This window comes from Plecotus auritus (assembly GCF_963455305.1).
Source record: "Plecotus auritus genome assembly, chromosome: 10".
In the NCBI taxonomy this organism is placed as follows: Eukaryota; Metazoa; Chordata; class Mammalia; order Chiroptera; family Vespertilionidae; genus Plecotus; species Plecotus auritus.
This window is the reverse complement of record NC_137785.1, coordinates 7,380,013-7,405,386: the sequence shown is the minus strand read 5'-3', so window position 1 is coordinate 7,405,386 and position 25,374 is coordinate 7,380,013. Positions and strand designations below refer to the sequence as shown.

Genomic DNA, 25,374 nt, shown 5'->3' with positions numbered 1-25,374 from the left:
ATATACGATCGTGTAAGTAGGTCATCTATGTGGTAAAATTTTTCCGACTCTTTAATGCAGGCATTCCTCTCTAATTATGACTATCTTTGGATCACAGATAATGTGTGTGTGCTTTTAAATACGGTTCTTTAAAAATTGATTTCAGCCGAAACCGGTTTGGCTCAGTGGATAGAGCCTCGGCCTGCGGACTGAAAGGTCCCAGGTTTGATTCCGGTCAGGGGCATGTACCTTGGTTGCGGGCACATCCCCAGTGGGAGGTGTGCAGGAGGCAGCTGATCGATGTTTCTCTCTCATCGATGTTTCTGGCTCTCTATCCCTCTCCCTTCCTCTCTGTGAAATATCAATAAAATATATTAAAAAAAAATTGATTTCAGAGAGAGGAAGGGAGAAGGGAGAGGGAGAGACAGAGAAACATCAATGATGAGAATCATTGCTCCTCTGCCTCCTGCACGCCCCCTACTCGGGATCAAGCACAAATTGGGCATGTACCCTGACAGGTAATTGAACCATGACCTCTAGCTCTTTGGGCAACACTCAACCATTCCGTGACAATGGCCAGGCCAGATTACCTCCTTTCATCAATATGGACTCATGTCCCTTCACCAGGAAAAGATGACAACTTTCTTTAGCCATTTTAATATGTGTCTCTCATGGGGACGTGACATTTCATAGCCTCTGCAGTGGCGATCTCCGTGTTTCCTACAAGAGTGATGGGGGGGAGGGGGGAAACCCTGATCACTTTCTTGGACTCAATGACTACATTACCCAGAAGACCAAGTGTGGCATACCAACAGCTTAGCCAATGAAGGGTCAGAAAAGGTGTTTCCAGCGAAGCTTAATGCGAAGGGGCGGGACTTCCGGCATCCTCACTGCGCATTTTGGCTTCGCCCACACCGCAACTGCTACCTGTGAGGAGGTTCCAGATCGCTGCGTCCCGGTGGAGATGCCCCAACAGAGGAGGCGCGAGAGTCGTGGTGCGCACAGCACACGCGCGGGTATGAAGCTCGGTGTCCCCACCCGGGTGACCCGCTCCATGGCCCGGACAGGGACCGCCATCCCTGCGGCGGCCGCTTCTCCCGCCGCTCCCCCGGGGCTCCGCACACAAAGTCCGTTGGCGGCGCCCGCCCAGAGGCGCGGGGCTGAGGTGAGTGCGCGTCCCCCCTGCCCTCCCCGCCTCCTCACACCGAACAGAACCGCCCGGGTGCGGGCGGCTGTCACGTCCTGAGCTCAGTCCGCGTGGAGCACCGTGAGGAAGGCGGAGGGGAGAGAGGAGTGTTGTGTCTTCTGAGGCACAGCCAGTGCAGGGCAGAGAGGACAGGGGTGACTTGCATCTGAGGTTCCCCTGAGGGTGTGGGCTGTGAGGATTGGCGGACAGATCAGAGGCTGCAGGGAGGACGTCACAGCCTCTTTCCGGGTTTTTCCGGGCTGTGGAGACCCTGAGAGGACTGGGGTTGGCCTGCATCCGGCTGGACTGTGGTACAAGCACTCTCAGATACCATAGTCCAAGTCCATGGTTGATCTCCTGGGATGGAATAGGAAGGGGACAGAGCTGAGGGAGTGAACTTGGGGTCTCAAGAAGGAAGACATTACACTGTGGTGTGCACATCTAGAGAAAGAGGACGTGTGAGCTGATGGTGCTGGAGACCTGGTGTGGAGACTTAAAGGTGAAGCATAAGCCCTGTTTGTCTTTGTCTTGGAGACATGATCTGGGAGACTAGCTTGGCAGGAATGCTGGGGCCCTGCAGGCATGGCCCAGAGCTTAGGTGCATGCCCTTCCAGGCCCCAGACCCTCTGCTATAGCTGAGGGCAGTAACAGTGACTAATGAGCCTGTGATGAGAGATCAGCCTGCAGTGGCATTAGGGCCTGCTGTCCACACTAAACTGGGGAGCCTGGAGGAGGTTGAGGGTGGGAAGATGTGTAAGGAGTAGGATTGTGGGTTCTCAGAAAGACAGCTTTGGTCTCAGTAGTCTCAATTCTGGGAGTTTAAAAATGGCTGCGGAGTAAGTGGATGCTACCCAGACACACTCCCAGGACCAAATTGGAATTACAACTAAAATACAACAACAACAACAAAATCCTGAACAATCTATTGTCTCCATTCTGACAGGTTAGCGTGGCCTTTGAGGACATTGCCCTGTACTTCTCCAGGGAGGAATGGAGCCTCCTTGATGAGGGTCAGAGACAGCTGTACCTGAATGTGATGCTGGAGAACTTTGAACTTGTATCCTCGCTGGGTAAGACCCTCACTGTCACCAATGACCTGGACTTGGCTTTGCATATGCTCGTGCCCCTTTACCGGGATGTGCTCTGTCCTCACGGCTTGACTTTCAGTTTTTTGGGCCCTTGCTGTTCTTGGTAGGACTAGTTTGTTTGCTCAGCCCTTTTCTTTTTCTGCAATCACAATACCTCCTGTACTGAACTCCCAGGGAGGGATTTGTGGTTGTTATTGTGACAGAGAGCCTAATGGATTCCACCTTAATTAGTGAGGAAAAGCATTCTTTATATTCTTGTTGGTCATTTGTACATATTTTTGGAAAATTTGCCTCTACATCTTTAGCCTATTTTTTTAAAACATATTTTTATTGATTTCAGAGAGGAAGGGTAAGGGAGAGAGAGATAGAAACATCAATGATGAGAGAGAATCATTGATAGGCTGCCTCCTGCATGCCCTGGAATGTTCCCTAACCAGAAATGTAATCCTGACCACCTGGTTCATAGGTTAATACTCACTCACTGAGCCACATCTGGCCAGACTAGCCAATTTTTTTTTCTTTCACTTATTTTATTTCAAGAAAAATGATTTTAAATAAAATAATGTTACATGCAACATACCTTAATATTTTAAGAAAAACTACCTTAAACATAATAATGTTACATGAAATAAACATTAATATCTCAAGAAAAATGAACGTTTATGTAATAACTAGAGGCCCGATGTACGAAGAATCGTGCAAGAATGGGTCTTCCTTCCCCTGGCTGCCAGAACCACCTTCGCTCTGGCCCGGAGCCGGCTTTCTGCCTTTGCTGTGGCCCGGTGTCGCCTTTCCGCCTTCCCAAACTGCCCAGAGGCCCAGAGCGGCTAGGGCATCCTGTCCCGCCCCTGGTCACACTATGCCTGAATATGCAAATTAACCCACCATCTTTGTTTAATTTGCATACTCACTCCTGATTGGCTGGTGTGCATCATGAAGGTACAGTCAATTTGCATCTTACTCTTTTATTAGTGTAGATATTAATATTTCAAGAATAAAATGATTTTATATATAATAATATTACCAAAATTATATCACAAAGTTCTAGGAAATACTAAAAATCTACAAAGAACAGGATTACTTCTATTATATTCTGTAATATTTTTTTCCCTCCGGATCTATTTTTGTTCATCAATTTATATTGTTCATTATATTCCTCAAATGAATCAGATCATATGATATTTATCTTTACTGACTAGCTTATTTCGCTTAGCATGATGCTTTTAAAGTCTGTTTTGTCAGATATGAGTATTGCTACTCCAGGTTTTTTTTGTTTTCCATTTGCATGGAAAATTTTTTTCCATCCCTTCACTTTCATCCTGTGTTGTGTCTTTTGTTTTGAGGTGGGTCTCTTGTAGACAGCATATAGTTGGGTCATGTTTTTGTAGCCATTCAGTTAACCCTACACCTTTTGATTGGAGCATTAAACTATTTAGAGTTATTATTGAGAGTTACTTATTTATACTCATTTTTAATTCCGTATGGCTAGGTGTTTTTTTTCTGTTTCTTCTTCTGAGCAATCCCTTTAGCATTTCTTGTAATGCTGGCTTGGTGGTGATGAAGTCCTTGAGCCGTTTTTTGTCTGGGAAGCTCTTTATTTGACTGTCTATTTTGAATGATACCCTTGCTGGATATAGTAATCTTCGTCTCAGATCCTTGCTTTCCATTGCTTTGAGTACCTCATGCCATTCCCTTCTGGCCTGTAGAGTTTTTAATCGGAAATCAGGTGTCAGCTTTATGAGAACTCCTTTGTAGGTAACAGTTTTCTTTTCTCTTTGTCTTTAATATTTCTAGCTTATTTTTTAACTTTTTTTTTGGTTAATGTGTCTCTTGAATACCTTCAATATTTTATATATTAAATTTTTATTGCATACAGGTACTCACTTGTCTTTTTGCATGTACTTAGTTGTGCTTTGCAGATATTTTGAGGGGTTTTTGTTTTGGTTTTAATATATTTTTATTGACTTCAGAGAAGAAGGGAGAGGAAAAGAGAGATAGAAACATCAATAATGAGGGAAAATCATTGATTGGCTGCCTCCTGCATGCCCCCTACTAGAGATGGATCCAGCAATCCAGACATGTGCCCTGACTGGGAATCGAACCTGGGACATCTAGGTCCATGAACCTGGGACCTCTTGGTCCATGGGACAACACTCAATTCACTGAGCCACCACAGCTGGGCTGTGTGTTTTTTTTTTGTTTTTACAAATTCAATGTTTTTGGCTATCCTGCCTTCCAGAAGTTTGGTGTGGCCATTTTCCAGCAGACTCAGATGTTAGTGTGAACATAAGAAATATTCAAACCTAGAAATAATTTTTGTGAGTTTATTTGGTCCAAACTTTCAGCAGTTGCTAGGAAGCAAAATCTGAAGGCATTGATATAATGCTCCTGCGAATGGCAGTTTTGTACCTTATTTGATACATTACAATCAAAAGAGCAGACATAGGTGGGTTACATGAAATTCATTGGTGATAGATTAAGGAGGCAGAAGAGAGCAAAGCGGGGTTACTTCCGGAATTGGATAGAAAGTAAAATGATAAATCTTTTACATAGTTGGGTACAGGATAACTAATAATCAATATTAATATGATGAAAATAGCAATGAGAGTATTTGACCTCTCTGCTATGGTGCATTTGTTGTGCCCTAAGGAATCCCGAAAAGGGAAGTTACTCTGACATTCCCAAGGGATGTTATCATAGATGCAGAAGATGATAGACAGGCTCAGTTGAGGTAAAGATTGAATTTTGTTGGTGAATATTCTAGCTGGGGACATGTCTACCTGTCATTAGCTGCTTTTAGTTAGAAAGTTTTAATTTCAGACCATCCTTTGTGGTCACTTTAGGTCTCTGAATGTCCCTGAGGTTGTCATTCTTTACTGATAAAATATTTTTCACAGAGGGTAGTTGTGTTTTTATTAGCCTGCAGTATAGTGTTACCATGTCTTTATTATTTAATTGGAAATCTAAATACTTGTGTGAATTTCCAGGATATTCGCTTTATTGAGGAGATCTGAACTGTATCCACAATATCTCCAAGCAGTACGTTCATATGACTTGCAAGTATTTTCTCCCATCCTGTGGATTGCCTTTTAATTTCGTTTTGTTAATTGCTGTTGTGATATGAAGACACTTTTTCATTTGTTGTAGTTCAGACTGTTTAGTTTTGCCTTTTTGCCTGGTGGTTGGTGTCACATCCAGAAAATCATGTCCAAAGCTAATGTCCAAAGCGTTTTCTCTGGGTTGTCGTGAAGTAGTTTTAAGTTTTGGGATTGTCATTTAATTATTTCATTCAGTTTGAGTTTATTTTGTTCAGTGGTGTTCAGTTTTGTTGTTTTACCTGTGAATATGCATTTTTACCAGCATCATTCAGTGAAAAAACTATATTTTCTTTCTTGTGTGTCTTGTGGTTTTTGCTCAAGGATACTTGAATGTATGTGCTTGGGTTTATTTCGGGTCTCTCTGTTCTTTTCTATTGGTCTTTGTTTCTGTGTTTATTCCAGTAACACATTGTTTGGTTGCTTTGGCTTTGTAATAGATTGAAGTCAGGACGTTTGATGCCACCATGTTAGTTCTTGCTCAAGTTTGCTTTTGGTATTCCAGGTCTTTGGGTTCCATACATTTCAATATTCTGGTTTTTTGTTTTGTTTTGTTTTTAAATGAAACTTGTTTCAGGATCTTTTTTTTTTTTAAATATATTTTATTGATTTTTTACAGAGAGGAAGGGAGAGGGAGAGAGTTAGAAACATCGATGAGAGAGAAACATCAATCAGCTGCCTCCTGCACACCCCCCACTGGGGATATGCCCACAACCAAGGTACATGCCCTTGACCGGAATCGAACCTGGGACCCTTGAGTCCACAGGCTGACGCTCTATCCACTGAGCCAAATCGGTTAGGGCAAGATTCTGTTTTTATTTCTTTCTAAAATATCATTGGAATTATCATTGGGATTGCTTTTAATCTGTAGATGGCTTTGGGTAGTATAGACATTATAAGGGTATTAAATTTCAAATCCTAAAACTCAGATGTCTTTCCATTTGTTTGTGTTTTCTTCCATTTTTTCATCACTGTCATGAATTCACTGTATAGACCTTTCACCATTTTGGTGGAATTTATTCCTGAGTAGTTTGTTATTGATTCTATTGCAAACTTGACTACTTTCTTCATTTCTCTATCAAAGAACTTATTGTTAATGTGTAGAAATAAAACAGATGTGTGTGTGTTGACTTTTATGTCCTGTAACCTTTCCAAAATTTTTATTTATTAATTTTAGGGAAAGGAAATGATACAGGGATAGACAGAAATAGAGAGGTAAACATTAATCTGCGATTCCAATGATCTATGCATTCATTGGCTGTCCTGTGGGTGTGTCCTGAAGGGAGATCAAACCCACAACCTCGGGGTAGTAGGACCACACTTTCAAGGATCGAGCCTCCTGGCGAGGGCTCGGAATTAGTTTTTAATTTCAGAAATTCATAATGGGATCTTGACGTTTTTCTCTATGTAGAGTCATGTCATCTGCCAACATCACATATGATACCTTGTGGTTCATACAGTCAGGGGTAATACATTTTTTTCTTTTTCTTTTTTTTTTAACAAAAGCTCCTAGCTAATTTGAACTATGCTCTTCTTTGGTTTTTAAGATTTTAAAACTGATTTTTATAAAAATAGGAAGAGGGATAGTGAGAAAATGTAATGAGAACAAAACATTGATTGCCTGCCTCCTGTATGCCCCCTACCAGGGATAGAACCTGCAAACCCAGCATTTGCCCTGTCCAAGAATGTAATCGGCAAGTTTTTGCTGCATGGGATATCACCCAACCAACTCAGCCACACGGGAGAAAAGCCTTATAAATGGAGTGAATGTGGGAAGTCTTCTACCAGGAGCACTGAACTTTGTCATCATCAAGGAGTTCACACTAGAGAAAGGCCTTATGAGTGCAGTGAATGTGGGAAATCTTTTCCCAGGAGCACTGACCTTCATCTTCATCAGAGAGTTCACACTGGAGAAAAGCCTTATAAATGCAGGGAATGTGGGAAATCTTTTACCAGGAGCACTGCCCTTCGAGTTCATCAGAGATTGCACACTGGAGAAAGGCCTTATGAGTGCCATGAATGTGGGAAATCTTTTACCTGGAGCAGTACCCTTCGTTGTCATCAAAGAATTCACACTGGAGAAAAGCCTTATCAATGCACTGAATGTGGGAAATATTTTACCACGACAGGTCACCTTCATCAACATCATCAGAGAATTCACACTGGAGAAAAGCCTTATAAATGCAGGGAATGTGAAAAATCTTTTCCCACTAGCGATGACCTTCATTGTCATCAGAGGGTTCACACTGGAAAAAAGCCTTATAAATGCAGTGAATGTGGAAAATCTTTTACCAGGAGCACTGCCCTTCGAGATCATCAGAGATTGCACACTGGAGAAAGGCCTTATGAGTGCAGTGAATGTGGGAAATCTTTTCCCAGGAGCGCTGACCTTCGTCTTCATCGCAGAATTCACACTGGAGAAAAGCCTTATAAATGCAGGGAATGTGGGAAATCTTTTATTTATAGCACTCTCCTTTCTCGTCATCAGCGTGTTCACACTGGAGCAAACTCTTATAAATGCAGTGAATGTGGGAAAACTTTATCCACCAGCATTGCCCTTCAAGGTCATCAGAGATTGCACACTGGAGAAAGGCCTTATGTGTGCAGTGAATGTGGGAAATCTTTTACCACTCACATTGCCCTTCACTGTCATCAGAAAATTCATACTAGAGAAAAGTGTTATAAATGCAGTGAATGTGGAAAATCTTTTACCTGGAGCACTGCTCTTCATCGTCATCAGAGACTTCATACAGGAGAAAAGCCTTATAAATGCTGTGAATGTGGGAAATCGTTTGCAAGGAACTATAGTCTCCAATATCATCACCGAATTCACACTGGAGAAAGACATTATGAGTGCAATTAACATGATATATCTCTCAGCCAAATTTCTAAATTTGCTCTGCACATATGAGTTCACATGTGAGACTTTTCTTAGATGTGTAGGAAATGTGTTTTTTTAGTTATGTCTTAACAATAGTATAAGAAAATTTGTGAAGTCTCATTTGTCTGAATTGAATCTCATACATTTAAATACCTACATTATGTAAATCCCCCAAGTGACCTCCCCTGCAGCCCTGATTGCCCCCAACTGCCCTCCCTTGCAGGCCTGGTCCCTCCCAACTGCCCTCTCCTGCCGGCCCGGTCACCCCTAACTGCCCTGCCCTGCTGGCCTGATTGCCCACAACTGCCCTTCCCTGCTGGCCATCTTGTGTCCACATGGGGGCAGCCAACTTTTACCGCATGGGGGCAACCATCTTGTGTGTTAGAGTGGTGGTCAATTTGCATATTACCTATTTATTATATAGGACTAGTGTACAATGCACGAAATTCTTGCACGGGGGGGTGTCCCTCAGCCTGGCCTGCCCCCTCTCCAATCTGGTACCCCTCGAACGACGTCCTACTGCCTGTTTACAGGGATCGGGCCTAAACCAAGAGTTGGACGTCCCTCTCGCAATCCAGGACTGCTGGCTCCTAACCGCTCACCTGCCTGCCTGCCTGATTACCCCTAAGCACTTTGCCTGCTGGCCTGCTCGCCCCCAACTGCTCCCCCTGCCAGCCTGATCACCCCCACTGTCCCCCTTGCCAGCGTGCTCGCCCCCAACTGCCCCCCCGCTTGCCTGCTTGCCCCCAACTTCCCCCCCCGCCGCAGCCGGCCTGATTACTCCCAATGACCCCCCCCCACCGGCCTGATCACCCACAACTGCCGTCCCATCCTGGCCTGATCACCCACAACTGCCCTCCCCTCCTGGCCTCTAACTGCCTCTACCTTGGCCCCACCACCATGGCTTTGTCCAGAAGAATGTCTGAAAGGTCTCCCAGTCTAATTAGCATATTACCCTTTTATTAGTATAGATAGAGGCCTGGTGCATGGGTTGGAGCTGACTGGTTTGCCCTGAAGGGTGTCCCGGATCAGGGTGGGGGTTCCCTTGGGGCATGGGGCAGCCTGGGTGAGGGGCTTGTGGTGGTTTGCAGGCCGGCCACATCCCCATGGGGTGAGGGTACGCCCTGGGGGGGCATGACCAGCCTGGGTGAGGGGCTGAGGTCTGTTTTCAAGCTGGCCACACCCCCTTCAGGGTGGGGATTCCCACTGGGGTGCCTGGTCAGCCTGGGTGTGGGGCTGAGGGCCGTTTTCAGGCTTGCCTCGCCCCCCAGTGACCCAGGCTCTCAGCCCCTCCTTGAACGGAGGCCAGGGTGGGCTGGAAGCCCCTCCTTGAGTGGAGGCCAGGGTGGGCTGGAAGCCTGGGTCGCCCCCAGTAACCCAGGCTACAAGCCACTCCTTCAGGGGTGGCCAGTACGGGCGGGAAGCTTGGCTTCCTCCGTAACCAGGGGCAACCCAAGCCTCCTGCTCACTCCAGTTCCGTGGCCACTTCCATCTTTGTTGGGTTGATTTGCATACTCACTCCTGATTGGCTGGTGGGCATAGCAGAGTGATGGTCAATTTGCATGTTTCTCTTTTATTAGTGTAGTAATCTTAAAATGTGAATGCATTTCTAATCAGAGGAATAATAATTGCATGCCACCTAAAAATAAAAGTTTCTAAGGGTTAAAATCTCAAAAATTGTGACAATTAATTACGATTTTGGTATAATAGAAAAGTATGAGGCATGAAAATGCGTTTTGAAGGAGAAAGAAAATGGTTTCTAAAGCTAGTTATTTCTGAAACTTGTAAGATTTCTAAAAAAATTTTGTAGAAGTTATAGAATGTTTGTATAAAAAAAGTTTAAAAAATTGAATAAATGACACAGGCCAGTAAGCCAGGATAAGTAGAATAGGGAAATTAAAATAGTTAAACAGCCATTTGTAGCCATTTAATAAATCCTATCTTCCCTCAACCAAGGACACTTAAGAATAAATGATTTTCATTTTTCCTCCCTAAATAGAGAGTAAATAGTTTATATCAATGTACTTAGGGGAACTAATAGCAGAAATCCAATTAGTGTCATTTGTTGACCCCACCCAAGGACAAATGAAGTTAGAAAATAAACCTTGTTTTGCTTATTCCTTTTCTAAAGCAAAAGTTAATATAAATTATTATATGTTATATTAATCAGGTATCCAAAAAACTTAGTTATGGGATCTGAAGTTTTACTAGCTTATGTTTGTGTTTAATAGCCTCTTGTCACTTGGAGTGCTGTATAATCTTTTTTTTTTTTTTTTTACCTGTCTATATGGCAGGGCAACTATTTTATTTTATTGTTTAAAAAATTACAAATAGTAGTACATATCTCTCTTTTTATTCGCCATTGACCTTCCCCCAGCCTCTCCAACCCCCTGTCGCATGCCTGCATCCCACACCCCAGTGTCTTGTGTCCATTGGTTGTGCTTTATGCATGCATACTAGTCCTTCGGTTGATCTCTTTACCCCTCTCCCCAACACTCCCCAGCCTTCCCTCTGTAATTTGATAGTCTGTTCGATGCTTTACTACCTCTGTATCTTTCTTTTTGTTCATCAGGTTATAATGTTATTTATTTTCCATAAATGAGTGAGATGATGTGGTATTTTTCTTTCATTGCCTGGCTTATTTCACGTAGCATAATGATCTCCAGGTCCATCCATGCTGCTGCAAATGGTAAGAATTCCTTCTTTTTTATAGCAGCATAATATTCCATTGTGTAGATGTACCACAGTTTTCTAATCCACTCATCTGCTGATGGGCATTTAGGCTGTTTCCAAATCTTAGCTATGGTGAATTGTGCTGCTATGAACATAGGGGTGCATATATCCTTTCTGATTGGTGTTTCTAGTTTCTTGGGGTATATTCCTAGAAGTGGGATTACTGGGTCAAATGGGAGTTCCATTTTTAGTTTTTTGAGGAAACTCCATACTGTTCTCCATCCCACAAGAGTGCACGATGTTTCCTTTTTCTCCGCATCCTCGCCAGCACTTGTCATTTGTTGATCTGTTGATGATAGCCATTCTGACAAGTGTGAGATGGTACCACATTGTTGTTTTGATTTGCATCTCTTGGATAATTAGTGACTTTGAGCATGTTTTCATATGTCTCTTGACCTTCCTTGTGTCTTCTTTTGAAAAGTATCTATTTAGGTCTGTTGCCCATTTTAAAAAATATATATTTTTTTATTGACTTCAGAGAGGAAGGGAGAGGGAGAGAGAGTTAGAAACATCAATGAGAGAGAATCATTGATTGGCTGACTCCAGCATGCCCCCCTACTGGGGCTCAAGCCTGCAACCCAGACATGTGCTCTTGACTCGAATCGAACCCAGGACCCTTCAGTCTGCAGGCTGGCCCTCTATCCACTGAGCCAAACCAGTTAGGGCCCATTGCCCATTTTTTATTGGATCATTTATCTTTTATGAAGTTGTATGAGTTCCCTGTAAATGTTGGAGATTAAACCTTTATCAGTGATAACATTGGCAAATATGTTTTCCCATACAGTGGGCTTTCTTGTTGTTTTGTTGATGGTTTCTTTTGCTGTGCAAAAGCTTTTTTTTAAAAAATTAATTAATTAATTTATTTTTTAAAAATATATTTTATTGATATTTTACAGAGATGAAGGGAGAGGGATAGAGAGCTAGAAACATCGATGAGAGAGAAACATCGATCAGCTGCCTCCTGCACACCCCCCACTGGGGATGTGCCCGCAACCAAGGTACATGCCCTTGACCAGAATCGAACCCGGGACCCTTCAGTCCGCAGGCCGACGCTCTATCCACTGAGCCAAACCGGTTTCGGCTAATTTATTATTTTTTTAATTGTTTGAAGTATTACAAATAGTAGTACATATGTCTCCTTTTTTTTTTTTTCCCCCATTGACATTCTCCTGGCTTCCCCTTCCCCCCAGTACATGCCTTTACCTGCCCCCCCCCCCCCCGTGTTTTTTATCCATTGGTTATGCTTATATGCATGCGTACAAGTCCTTCGGTTGATCTCTTACAGCTCCCCCCCCCCGCCCCGCTTTTTTTTTTTTTTAATGTTGTCCCATTTACTTATTTTCTCTTTAGTTTCCATTGCCCTAGGAGCAGTATCGGTGAAGAAATTGCTTCGGCATATGTGTGAGATTTCACTGCCTGTAGATTCCTCTAGTATTTTTATGGTTTTCTGTCTTATGTTTAAGTCCTTTATCCATTTTGAGTATTTTTGTGTATGGTGTAAGTTGGTGGTCTAGTTTCATTTTTTTGCATGTATCTGTCCAATTTTTCCAACACCATTTATTGAAGAGACTGTCTTGACTCCATTGTATGTTCGTGCCTCCTTTGTCAAATATTAATTGAGCATAGTGGGTTGGGTTGATTTCTGGGTTCTCTATTGTATTCCATTGGTCTATATATCTGCTGTTGTGCCAGTACCCGGCTGTTTTGTAATACAGCTTGAAATCTGGTATTGAGATCCCACCTACTTTGTTCTTCTTTCTCAGGATTGCTGCAGCTATTCGGTGTCTTTTTTTATTCCAGATGAATTTTTGGAGAGTTCTTTCTAGGTCTGTGAAATATGCTGTTGGTGTTTTAATGGGGAGTGCATTGAATCTATAGATTGCTTTGGGTAGTATGGACATTTAATGATGTTGATTCTACCAATCCATGAACATGGTATGTTCTTCCATACATTTATGTCTTCCTCTATCTCTTTTTTCAGTGTCCTGTAGTTTTCCGCATATAGCTTTTTTACGTCCTTGGTTAAGTTTATTCCTAGGTATCTTAGTTTTTTTGGTGTGATGGTAAATGGGATTGCTTTTTTAGTCTCTCTTTCTGTAAGTTCACTATCAGTGTATAGAAATGCCATAGATTTCTTGGCATTAATTTTGTATCCTGCTACATTGCCAAATTCATTTATTTATTTTTTTTAATATATTTTATTGATATTTTACAGAGAGGAAGGAAGAGGGATAGAGAGCTAGAAACATCGATGAGAGAGAAACATCGATCAGCCGCCTCCTGCACACCTCCCACTGGGGATGTGCCCGCAACTAATGTACATGCCCTTGACCGGAATCGAACCCGGGACCCTTCAGTCCGCAGGCCGACGCTCTATCCACTGAGCCAAACCGGTTTTGGCTAAATTCATTTATTTTTTATTTTTTAATATATTTTATTGATATTTCACAGAGAGGAAGGGAGAGGGATAGAGAGCTAGAAACATCAATGAGAGAGAGACATCGATCAGCTGCCTCCTGCACACCTCCCAATGAGGATGTGCCCGCAACCAAGGTACATGCCCTTGACCGGAATCGAACCCGGGACCCTTCATTCCGCAGGCCGACGCTCTATCCACTGAGCCAAACTCGTTTCGGCGAAATTCATTTATTAAGTCTAATAATTTTTTGATGGAGTCTTTAGGGTTTTTTTATGTACAATATTATGTCATCTGCGAATAAAGACAGTTTTACTTCTTTTCCAGTTTGGATGCCTTTTATTTCTTCTTCTTGTCTAATTGCAATGGCTAATACTTCCAGTACTATGTCAAACAGGAGTGGTGAGAGTGGGCATCCCTGTCTTGTTCCTGTTCTTAGGGAAAATGGTTTTAGTTTTTGCCCATTGAGTATGATGTTGGCTGTGGGTTTGTCATATATGGCTTTTATTACGTTGAGGTATGATCCTTCTATTCCCACCTTGCTGAAAGTTTTTATCAAGAAAGGGTGTTGGATTTTGTCAAATGCTTTTTCTGCATCAATTGATATGACTGTGGTTTTTTGTTTATGTGATGTATCATGTTTATTGATTTACGGATATTGTACCATCCTTACATCCCTGGGATAAATCCTACTTGGTCCTGGTGTATGATCTTTCTGATGTACTGCTGGATCCGATTTGCTAGAATTTTGTTGATGATTTTGGTATCTATGTTCATGAGGGATATTGGCCTGTAATTCTCTTTTATTGTGTTGTCTTTATCTGGTTTTGGTATTAGGGTGATGGTGGCTTCATAGAATGAGCTTGGAAGTGTTCCTTCTTCTTGAATTTTTTGGAATAGTCTGAGGAGGATAGGTTTAAGTTCTTCCTTGAATGTTTGTTAAAACTCCCCTGTGAAGCCGTCTGGCCCGTTGCTCTGGGAGGGATTTCAGCAGCAGTGGAGGCTGCCCTGTCAGGGGAACCCCGTCTGGCAATCCCCAACAGTCCTTTGGAATATAGCTGTCCCTCAACTCACAAATAAACACTCCCCATGCAACCGCACACTCTCCTTTCCTTCTCTCATTCACGCACTATCTTGCAGTCTGCCTTCCCATCGGCAGCCATCTTCAACTCTAAGTTGAGTGCTATATAATCTCTTGGTAGAATGTGTTTGACTACCTTCCTAGGCTTTAAATATTAAGAAAAGTTGTTTTTTTGACCTAGAGTTGGTTGTAGGTGATTCCAATAGGCCCTGGAATGCGGCAAGATCTTCCGACAGGAGAGACTAGGGACCACTTTCTTAAGAACTAGGTACTGGGTATCTCGTCTACTGTAATCTCTCTCAGGTTAGAAGGCCTCCTGACCCATGGCCCCCTCTTGAGTTTCCGGTTCATCATCATGGACCTGGAGACTACATTTGTTCTAATGAAGACTGGGAAGGGAAGTAAGTTGGAACCCTCCTGGGGAAGACCCTACCTTGTCTTGCTTACCACAGAGACTGCTGTTCAGACTGCAGAGCCAGGTTGGACCCATCATACACGGATTAAGGGCGGACACACCTCAACTTGAACAGCCATACCAGGACATATCCACTTGAAATTGACCCCAAAGTGTGAGCTGTCTTAATAACCATTATGTAATGAGTTCTCTTTGCTTTAGGGATCTGGTAAATTGCAGGGGCTTGCAATGTGGGCTAGGGAAATGTGTACAATCCAGATCATGCTGACCCAGTAAATTTATTGGTTATAAATAACTTGAATGACTTGTATATTTCAGCCTTTAGGTCAAAAGATTGGCTAGGACTAGATTTAGGAGTAGATGTCACAGGACAAGATCCCCTAGGCCAGTGGTCGACAAACTCATTAGTCAACAGAGCCAAATATCAGCAGTACAACGATTGAAATTTCTTTTGAGAGCCAAATTTTTTAAACTTAAACTTCTTCTAATGCCACTTCCTCAAAATAGAGTTGCCCAGGCCGTGGTATTTTGTGGAAGAGCCACACTCAAGGGGCCAAAGAGCCACATGTGGCTCGCGAGCTGCAGTTTGCCGACCACTGCCCTAGGCCACTGCCACCACCATGCAAATCGAAGTAGGATATAAAGGAACAAATACCTGAGTTGAATGGATTAAATATTCTGTAGGCACCCTAAATAAAGGCAACTGTTAATGCTTGCGGGTCAGGAAGGCTAGAGGCGCAAATGGTCCCATTCCCATTTGGGTGGACCTCACACAGTAACGGGATGGAATATGTGCTTTTCTGGTATCAGGAGGAAACCTCCTGGAGAAACGTTTCCTGTAAGAGTCTTGCTCTGTTGTTCCCATTCAACAGAGGTAAAGAGCAAGGAGCCCCCAAAATGATCCAGCCCCGTCCTCCGACGTAAACTATACCTTCTGCCTCGCAAGTAGGGGAACAAAAGTCTTCGGAGTTCATGAGAAATTTATCCAGAAGCGTAAATGTCTGAGTATCCTCAGAAGCCAGTCATGTTGTACTTTTGATGCCCTGTGGTGATGTCTGGTGGTGTTATGGGGGACCCTGACTGTTGCCTTGCCCAGCAAATGGAGTGGAACTTGCGCTCTGATAAATTGACTATCCCTTTCACATTGGCATATCGTAAACCTGTTTCAACAGACAGACTAGGAAGAGGAGTGAGTTCCGGGGGCTCCTTTGGTCCCCATATATACACAGATCCCACTGGAGTTCCAAGAGGGGTGCCAAAGGAGTTTAAGTCTAGAAATGATTGCCGCAGGGTTTGAATCTGTCCTGTGCTGGTGGCCCACTCTGAACGAGAATGTGGAGGATTAATTCTATTTATTAGAACCAACTAACGCTCATTACACTTAATATGTCATCACATTGAGAATGTCTAAAATGTCATCTAACCTTTCACCTTAAATATGTCTGTAAAGGACAAATTCCCTGTCAGTATGCTAATTATAATAGCCTTTTCACATAAACAAAAACACCAGTAACTTTGTCAGAATGCACTTTGTCAATGTACCAAACTTCCAAACATGTAAGAATTGTTTTTGAAATTATTTGATCCAACTGATGACAGTTGCCGGAAAGAAAATTCCTAATGGTATGGTACAATGGTCTGGAAAATGGCAATTTTCCACTTATTGTATGTACATTACCAGCAAAAGAGGAGGCATAACAGGGTTACGACAAATACATGGGTGATAGGTTAGGGCGGCAGGAGAAAGAAGAGGGAGGAGTGACCTCTAGGATTGGACAAAAATTAAAATGATTGACACATGCCTCTTTTCCATAGGTGGGTATGCAACTGCACAACCAATGGGTCTGGTCAGCTTGTCACTACTTGAGCCAATTAAGCAGAGACAGGGTTGAATCATAGATGAACATCTATTCCAATACTGCCGGCAATATGGAGGGCAGCAGGTCATCCACAAAAATCTGTTCTGCCACGCACATAAGCCAGCTCCTTTTTGGCTGGTGGGCGTGGCTTGTGGGTGTGGCGGAGTGATGGTTAGTTTGCATACTACTCTTTTATTAGATAGGATATTTGTATCACAGATAATGTGTGTGTGCTTTTAAATATGGTTTTTATTTTTATTTTTATTTTTTTTAAAATATATTTTATTGATTTTTTACAGAGAGGAAGGGAGAGGGATAGAGAGTTAGAAACACTGATGAGAGAGAAACATTGATCAGCCGTCTCCTGCACACCCCCTACTGGGGATGTACCCGCAACCAAGGTACATGCCCTTGACTGGAATTGAACCTGGGACCCTTCAGTCGGCAGGCCAACGCTCCATCCACTGAGCCAAACCAGCCATGGCTAAATATGGTTTTTAAATCATTGATTTCAGAGATAGGAAGGGAGAAGATGGAGAGACAGAGAAACAATGAGGAGAGAGTATCCTTGATTTGCTGCCTCCTGCAGGCCCCCTACTGGGCATCAAGCACAAGTTGGGCATGCACCCTGACAGGTAATTGAACCATGACCTCCCAGTTCATTGGTTAACACTAAACCATTCAGTGACATTGGCCAGGCCAGATTATCTCCTTTCATCAGTATGGACTAAAGTCCCTTCACCAGGAAAAGATGACCACTTTCTTTAGCCATTTTTAAGATGTGTCTCTCATGAGGACGTGAGATTTCATAGCCCCGCAGTGGCGATCTCCGTGTTTCCTACAGGAGTGATGTGGGAAAAAACCCTGATGACTTTCTTGGACTCAATGACTACATTACCCAGAACACCCTGTGTGGAATACCAACAGCTTAGCCAATGAAGGGTCAGAAAACGTGTTTCTAGCGAAGCTTAACTCGAAAGGGCGGGACTTCCTGCATCCTCAGAGCGGGCATTTTGTCTCCACCCAAACACACCGCGTTACCTGTTTGGAGGCTCCAGATGGGAGATGCCCCGACAGAAAAGGCGCGAGAGTCGTGGTGCGCACAGCACATGCGCGGGTGTGAAGCTCGGTGTCCCCACCCGGGTGACCCGCTCCATGGCCCGAACAGGGACCGCCGCTCCCCCCGGACTCCGCACACAAAGTCCGATGGCGGCGCCCGCCCAGAGGCGCGGGGCTGAGGTGAGTGCGCGTCCCCCGGGCCCTCACCGCCTCCTCACACCGAACAGGACCGCCCGGGTGCGGGCGCCTGTCACGTCCTGCAGCTCAGTCCGCATGGAGGACCGTGAGGAAGGCGGAGGGGAGAGAGGAGTGTTGTGGCTTCTGAGGACACAGCAGGTGCAGGGCGGAGAGGACAGGGGTGACTTGCATCTGAGGTTCCCCTGAGGGTGTGGGCTGTGAGGATTGGCGGAAAGATCAGAGGCTGCAGGGAGGACGTCACAGACTCAATCCAGGCTTTTCGGGCTGTGGAGACCCTGAGAGGACTGGATTTGTCCTGCATCCGGCTGGACTGTGGTACAAGCACTCTCAGATACCATAGTCCAAGTTCATGGTTGATCTCCTGGGATGGAATAGGAAGGGGACAGAGCTGAGGGAGTGAACTTGGGGTCTGAAGAAGGAAGACATTACACAGTGATGTGCACATCTAGAGAAAGAGGACGTGTGAGCTGATGGTGCTGGGGACCTGGTGTGGAGACTTAAGGGGGAAGCATAAGCCCTGGTTTGGTTTTGTCTTGGAGTCATGATCTGGGAGACTAGCTTGGCAGGAAGGCTGGGGCCCTGCAGGCATGGCCCAGAGCTTAGGTGCATGCCCTCACAGGCCCCAGACCCTCTGCTATAGCTGAGGGCAGTAACAGTGACTAATGGGACTGTGATGAGAGATCAGCCTGCAGTGGCATTAGGGCCTGGTGTCCACACTAAACTGGGGAGCCCTGGAGGAGGTTGAGGGTGGAAAGATGTGTAAGGAGTAGGATTGTGGGTTCTCAGAAAGACAGCTTTGGTCTCAGTAGTCTCAATTCTGGGAGTTTAAAAATGGCTGCGGAGTAAGTGGATGCTACCCAGACACACTCCCAGGACCAAATTGGAATTACAACTAAAATACAAAAAGAAAATAAATAAAAAATCCTGAATAATCATTTGTCTCCATTCTGACAGGTTGGCGTGGCCTTTGAGGACATTGCCCTGTACTTCTCCAGGGAGGAATGGAGCCTCCTTGATGAGGGTCAGAGACAGCTGTACCTGAATGTGATGCTGGAGAACTTTGAACTTCTGTCCTCGCTGGGTAAGACCCTCACTCTCACCAGTGACCTGGACTTGGCTTTACATATCCTCGTGCCCCATTACCGGGATGTGCTCTGTCCTCACGGCTTGACCTTCAGGTTTTTTGGGCCCTTGCTGTTCTTGGGAGGTCTAGTTTGTTTGCTCAGCCCTTTTCTTTTTCTGCAATCACAATACCTCCTGTACTGAACTCCCAGGGAGGGATTTGTGGTTGGTATTGTGGCAGGGAGCCTAATGGATTCCACCTTAATTAGTGAGGAAAAGCATTCTTTATATTCCTGTTGGTCATTTGTACATATTTTTGGGGAAATTTTCTTTACATCTTTAGCCTATTTTTAAAAAATATATTTTTATTGATTTCAGAGAGGAAGGGAGAAAGAGAGAGAGATACATCAATGATGAGAGAGAATCATTGATCGGTGCCTCCTGCTCAGCCCCTACTGGGGGTGGAGCCTGAAACTCCGGCATGTACCCTAACCGGGAATCGAATCCTGACCTCCTGGTTCATAGGTTAATGCTCAACCACTGAACCACTCCAGCTGTACTAGCCTATTTTTTTCTTCCTTCAGTTTTTTAATTTTATTTCAAGGAAACGATTTTAAATATAATAATGTTACATGCAATAAACATCAGTTATTCAAGAAAAATGAACTTATATATAATAATATTAATATTTCAAGAACAAAGGGATTTAAAGTATAATAATATTACCAAAACTGTATCACAAAGGTATAGGAAATACTAAAAATCTTCAAAGAACTGGATTACTTCTATTATATTCTATGGTATTTTTCCTCCCTCTGGATCTATTTTTGTTCATCAATTTATGTTGTTCATTATATTCCAAAAATGAGTGAGATCATATGATATTTCTTTCTCTAACTGGCTTATTTCGCTTAGCATGATGCTTTTAAAATCTGTTCTATCAGATATGAGTATTGCTACTCCAGCGTTTTTGTTTTCCATTTACATGGAAAATTTTTTTCCATCCCTTCACTTTCATCCTGTGTGTGTCTTTTGTTTTGAGGTGGGTCTCTTGTAGACACCATATAGTTGTATCATCTTTTTGTATCTGTTCAGCTACCCTACACCTTTTATTGGAGCATTAAACCATTGCATTTAGGGTCTTTATTGAGAGATACTTATTTATAGCCATTTTAATTCTGTATGGCTAGGTTTCTTTCTCTCTTTCTTCTTCTCAGCAATCCCTTTAGCATTTCTTGTAATGCTGGGTTGGTGGTGATGAACTCCTTGAGCCTTTTTTTTGGTCTGGGAAGCTCTTTATTTGACTGTCTACTTTGAATGATATCCTTGCTGGTTATAGTAATATTGGTCTCAGATCCTTGCTTTCCCTTACTTTGAGTACCTCATGCCATTCCCTTCTGGCCTGTAGAGTTTCTGATGGGAAATCAGGTGTCAGCCTTATGCGAACTCATTCGTCGGTAACAGTTTTCTCTTCTCTTGCTGCCTTTAAGATTCTCTCTTTGTCTTTAACTTTTCTAGCCTATTTTTTAAACCATATTTTTTGGCTAATGTGTCTCTTGAATACCTTCTATATTTTATATATTCATTTTTTATTACATACAAGTACTCACTCGTCTTTTTGCATGTGCTTAATTGTGCTTTGCAGATATTTTTAGGGTTTTTTGTTTTGATTTTAATATATTTTTATTGACTTCAGAGAAGGGAGAGGAAAAGAGAGATAGAAACATCAATAATGAGGGAAAATCATTGATTGGCTGCCTCCTGCACGCCCCCTACTGGGGATTGAGCCAGCAACCCAGGCATGTACCCTGACTGGGAATCGAACCTGGGACATCTTGGTCCTTGAACCTGGGACCTCTTGGTCCATGGGACAACACTCAGTTCACTGACCCACCACAGCTGGGCTGTGTAGTTTTTTTGTTTTTACAAATTCAATGTTTTTGGCTATCCTGCATTCAGGAGATTTCGTGTGGCCATCTTTCCAGCAGGCTCAGATGTTGTTAGTGTGAACATAAGAAATATTCAAACCTGGAAATAATTTTTGTGATTTTATTTGGTTCAAACGTTCAACAGTTGCTAGGAAGCAAAATCTCAAGGCATTGATATAATGCTCCTGAGAATGGCAGTTTTGCACCTTATTTGATACATTACAATCGAAAGAGCAGACATAGGTGGGTTACATGAAATTCATTGGTGACAGATTAAGGAGGCAGAAGAGAGCAATGCGGAGCTACTTCTGGAATCGGATAAAAAGTAAAATGATAAATCTTTACATAGTTGGGTACAGGATAACTAGTAATCATTATTAATATGATGAAAATAGTAATGAGAGTATTTGTACTCTCTGCTATGGTGCATTTGTTGTACCCTGAGGAATCCCGAAAAGGGAAGTTACTCTGACATTCCAAAGGGATGTTATCATATATGCCGAAGATGATAGACAGGCTCAGTTAAGGTAAAGATTGACTTTTGTCGATGAATATTTTAGCTGAGGACATGTCTACCTGTCATTAGCTGCTTTAGTTAGAAAGTTTTAATTTCAGACCATCCTTTGTGGTCACTTTAGGTCTCTGAATTTCCCTGAGCTTGTCACTCTTTACTGATAAAGTATTTTTCACACAGAGTAGTTGTGTTTTTATTAGCCTGCAGTGTAGTGTTACCATGTCTTTATTATTTAATTGGAACTCCAAATAATTGTGTGAATTCTTTGTGTATCTTGATATTTGCTTTATTGTGGAGATCTGAACTGAATCCACAATATCTCCAAACAGTACGTTCATATGACTTGCAAGTATTTTCTCCCATCCTGTAGATTGCCTTTTAATTTCATTTTGTTAATTGCTGTTGTGATATGAAGACACTTTTTCATTTGTTGTAGTTCAGACTGTTTAGTTTTGCCATTTTGCCTGGTGGTTGGTGTCATATCCAGAAAATCATGTCCAAAGCTAATGTCCAAAGCGTTTTCTCTAGCTTGTCTTGAAGTAGTTTTAATTTTACGATTGTCATTTAATCATTTTATGCAGTTTGAGTTCATTTTTATCAGTGGTGTCCATTTTTGTTGTTTTACCTGTGAATATGCACTTTTACCAGCACCATTCAGTGAAAGAACTCTTTTCTTTCTTGTGTGTCTTGTGGTTTTTGTCAAAGGATACTTGAATGTATGTGTCTGAGTTTATTTCGGTCTTGTCTGTTCTGTTCTATTGGTGTTTGTTTCTGTGTTTATTCCAGTAACACACTATTTGGTTGCTTTGGCTTTGTAATAGATTGAAGCAGGAAGTTTGATGCCACCAGGTTAGTTCTTGCTCAAGTTTGATTTTGCTATTCAAGGTCTTTTGGTTCCATACATTTCAAGATCTGTTTTTATTTCGTTGTAAAATACCATTGGAATTATCATTGGGATTGCATTTAATTTGTAGATGGCTTTGGGTCGTATAGACATTATAAGGGTATTACATTTCAAATCCTAAAACTCAGATGTCTTTCCATTTGTTTGTGTTTTCTTCCATTTTTTCATCACTGTCTTGAGTTCAACGTACAGACCTTTCACAATTTTGGTGGAAGTTATTCCTAATTATTTTATTGTTGATTCTATTGCAAACTTAACTACTTTATTCATTCCTCTATCAAAGATTTATTGTTAATGTGTAGAAAGGAAACTGATGTTTATGTGTTGACTTTTACATCCTGTAACCTTTTCAAATTTTATTTTCTTTAATATTTTTATTTATTAATTTTAGAGAAAGAAAGTGAGACAGATGTAGACAGCAATAGAGAGGGAAACATTGATATGCTATTCCACCAATCTATGCATTCATTGGCTGTCCTCTGTGTGTGTCCTGAAGGGAGATCAAACCCACAACCTCAGGGTATTGGGACCACAGTTTCAAGGAGCGAGCCACCTGGCCAGGGCTCTGAATTTGTTTTTCATTTCAGAAGCTCATAGTGGGATCTTGACATTTTTCTCTATGTGGGGTCACATCATCTGACAACATCTCTTATGCCTTGTGGTTTATAGTGTCAGGTATAATATCTTTTTTTTCTTTTTCTTTTTTATTTATTATATTTTTATTTTTTTAAATAAATTTTATTGTTTTTTTTACAGAGAGGAAGGGAGAGGAATAGAGAGCTAGAAACATCGATGAGAGAGAAACATCGATTCAGCTGCCTCCTGCACACTCCCTACTGGGGATGTGCCTGCAACCGAGGTACATGCCCTTGACCGGAATCGAACCTGGGACCCTTCAGTCCGCAGGCTGACACTCTATCCACTGAGCCAAACTGGTTAGGGCTCTTTTTCTTTTTAATAAATGCTTCTAGCTAATTTGAACTATGCTCTTTTTTGTTTTTTAAGATTTTGAATTTGATTTTTAGAAAAACAGGGAGAGGGATAGTGAGAAACATGGAAGTGAGAGCAAAACATTGATTGCCTGCCTCCTATATGCCCTTTATCAGGAATGCAACCTGCAAACCCAGCATTTGCCCTGACCAAGAATGTAATCGGCAACCTTTTAGTACATGGAATAATGCCCAACCAACTCAGCCACACTGGAGAAAAGCCTTATAAATGCAGTACATGTGGAAAATCTTTTCCCAGGAGCACTGACCTTCGTCATCATCAAAGAGTTCACACTGGAGAAAGGCCGTATGAGTGCTGTGAATGTGGGAAGTCTTTTACCAGGAGCACTAACCTTCGTCTTCATCAGAGCGTTCACACGGGAGAAAAGCCTTACAAATGCAGTGAATGTGGGAAATCTTTTCACAGGAGCACTGCCCTTTGTCTTCATCAGAGAGTTCACACGGGAGAAAAACCTTATAAATGCAGTGAATGTGGAAAATCTTTTCCCAGGCGCACTGACCGTCGTCTACATCAGCGAATTCACACTGGAGAAAAGCCTTACAAATGCAGTGAATGTGGGAAATCTTTTGCCAGGAGTATTTCCCTTCAGGGTCATCAGAGATTGCACACTGGAGAAAGGCCTTTTGGGTGCCGTGAATGTGGGAAATCTTTTACCTGGAGCAGTGACCTTCGTCGTCATCAGAGAGTTCACACTGGAGAAAAGCCTTATAAATGCAGTGAATGTGGGAAATATTTTAACAGGACATCTCACCTTCATGAACATCATCAGAGAATTCACACTGGAGAAAAGCCTTATGAGTGCAGTGAATGTGGGAAATCTTTTACCAGTAGCACTGTCCTTTCCTGTCACCAGCGAGTTCACAGTTGAGCAAACACTTATAAATGCAGTGAATGTGGGAAATCTTTATCTACCAGCACTGCACTTCAAGGTCATCAGAGATTGCACACTGGATAAAGGCCTTATATGTGCAGTGAATGTGGGAAATCTTTTACCACTAATGAATCTCATACATTTAAATGCCTACATTATGTAAATTCCCCCTAAGTGTTTTTGTGAGCGTTTGGTTTTGTTTTTTATGTTGCAACCATATGTAGTTACGTTTTACTTTCTGAAATACTTAGATGTGTTTCCTGATCTATGTCACTGCATATTTCTGTTACTTAAGGTATTTCATCTGTACCACCTACATGGTCCTATAGATGGTATCAATCACCATCCTCTTGTGCCCAGGGAAGCTAACTCTGTTGTCTACTTTGTTGGACTGATTGGTGTTAGCCCCACAAAACATAACATTGTAGAGGAACTGCCATTTTTAGAGACACACATTCCCTAGATGCCAGTGATGAATTTATTGAATGCCTAAGTCATCAATGGAAGAACTGCCAATCTCATGTCTATTTGGTTTGTAAAATAATGAAGGCTTTTTTCTAAGTCTTCTTTCATGTTGGGTGTTCCATTTACTGTGTGGGTTCGCTTATAAGGAGATCTGAGCTATCCTAAAATGATGAGGTGAAAAACTTTTATGGGGCCTCAAACATTCTTTGCCTTTGACAGAATAGTGTGGTGTAGAAATTAACTTAGCACTTTTTGCGTAATTTTCTTTTTTTTTTTTTTTAATATATTTTATTGATTTTTTACAGAGAGGAAGGGAGAGAGATAGAGAGTTAGAAACATCGATGAGCCGAAACCGGTTTGGCTCAGTGGATAGAGCGTCGGCCTGCGGATTGCAGGGTCCCAGGTTCGATTCCGGTCGGGGGCATGTACCTGGGTTGCGGGCACATCCCCAGTAGGGGTCGTGCAGGAGGCAGCTGATCGATGTCTCTCTCTCATCGATGTTTCTAACTTTCTATCCCTCTTTCTTCCTCTCTGTAAAAAATCAATAAAATATATTTAAAAAAAAAAAAAAAAAAAGAAACATCGATGAGAGAGAAACATCGATCAGCTGCCTCCTGCACACCCCCTAC

General features: G+C 42.5%; 2 protein-coding genes across 3 annotated transcripts; both read left to right on the top strand.

Annotated features, from left to right (window-relative positions):
• Positions 1 to 838: 838 nt before the first annotated feature.
• LOC308235330 (uncharacterized protein) lies at positions 839 to 8,346 on the top strand (the record flags this gene model as incomplete). The annotated part of the gene is made up of 3 exons (XM_080644082.1): positions 839 to 1,144; positions 2,109 to 2,235; positions 6,995 to 8,346. The coding sequence occupies 3 exons, from the start codon at positions 839 to 841 to the stop codon at positions 8,209 to 8,211; spliced, it is 1,650 nt and encodes a 549-aa protein (XP_080500208.1). The 3' UTR covers positions 8,212 to 8,346.
• Positions 8,347 to 10,852: 2,506 nt separating this feature from the next.
• LOC308235657 (uncharacterized protein) lies at positions 10,853 to 24,852 on the top strand. Of its 2 annotated transcripts, none has more exons than XM_080644689.1 (3): positions 10,853 to 10,918; positions 18,945 to 19,071; positions 23,505 to 24,368. In XM_080644689.1, exons 1-3 carry the CDS (start codon positions 10,904 to 10,906, stop codon positions 24,275 to 24,277), a joined length of 915 nt encoding a protein of 304 aa, XP_080500815.1. In that variant the 5' UTR covers positions 10,853 to 10,903; the 3' UTR covers positions 24,278 to 24,368. The 2 variants fall into 2 exon arrangements, with proteins under 2 accessions (XP_080500815.1, XP_080500814.1); XM_080644688.1 differs by lacking the exon at positions 10,853 to 10,918 and adding an exon at positions 17,741 to 17,972 and having other exon boundaries at positions 23,505 to 24,852.
• The last annotated feature ends 522 nt before the right edge of the window (positions 24,853 to 25,374 follow it).

Excerpts from the sequence above, each read along its gene's own strand:
- LOC308235657 (XM_080644688.1), top strand. The coding sequence starts at position 17,799 with ATGCCCCGACAGAAAAGGCGCGAGAGTCGTGGTGCGCACAGCACATGC. Across the intron at positions 17,973-18,944 it reads CCCAGAGGCGCGGGGCTGAG|GTTGGCGTGGCCTTTGAGGA; the intron begins GTGAGTGCGCGT and ends CCATTCTGACAG. Across the intron at positions 19,072-23,504 it reads TGAACTTCTGTCCTCGCTGG|GAATGCAACCTGCAAACCCA; the intron begins GTAAGACCCTCA and ends GCCCTTTATCAG.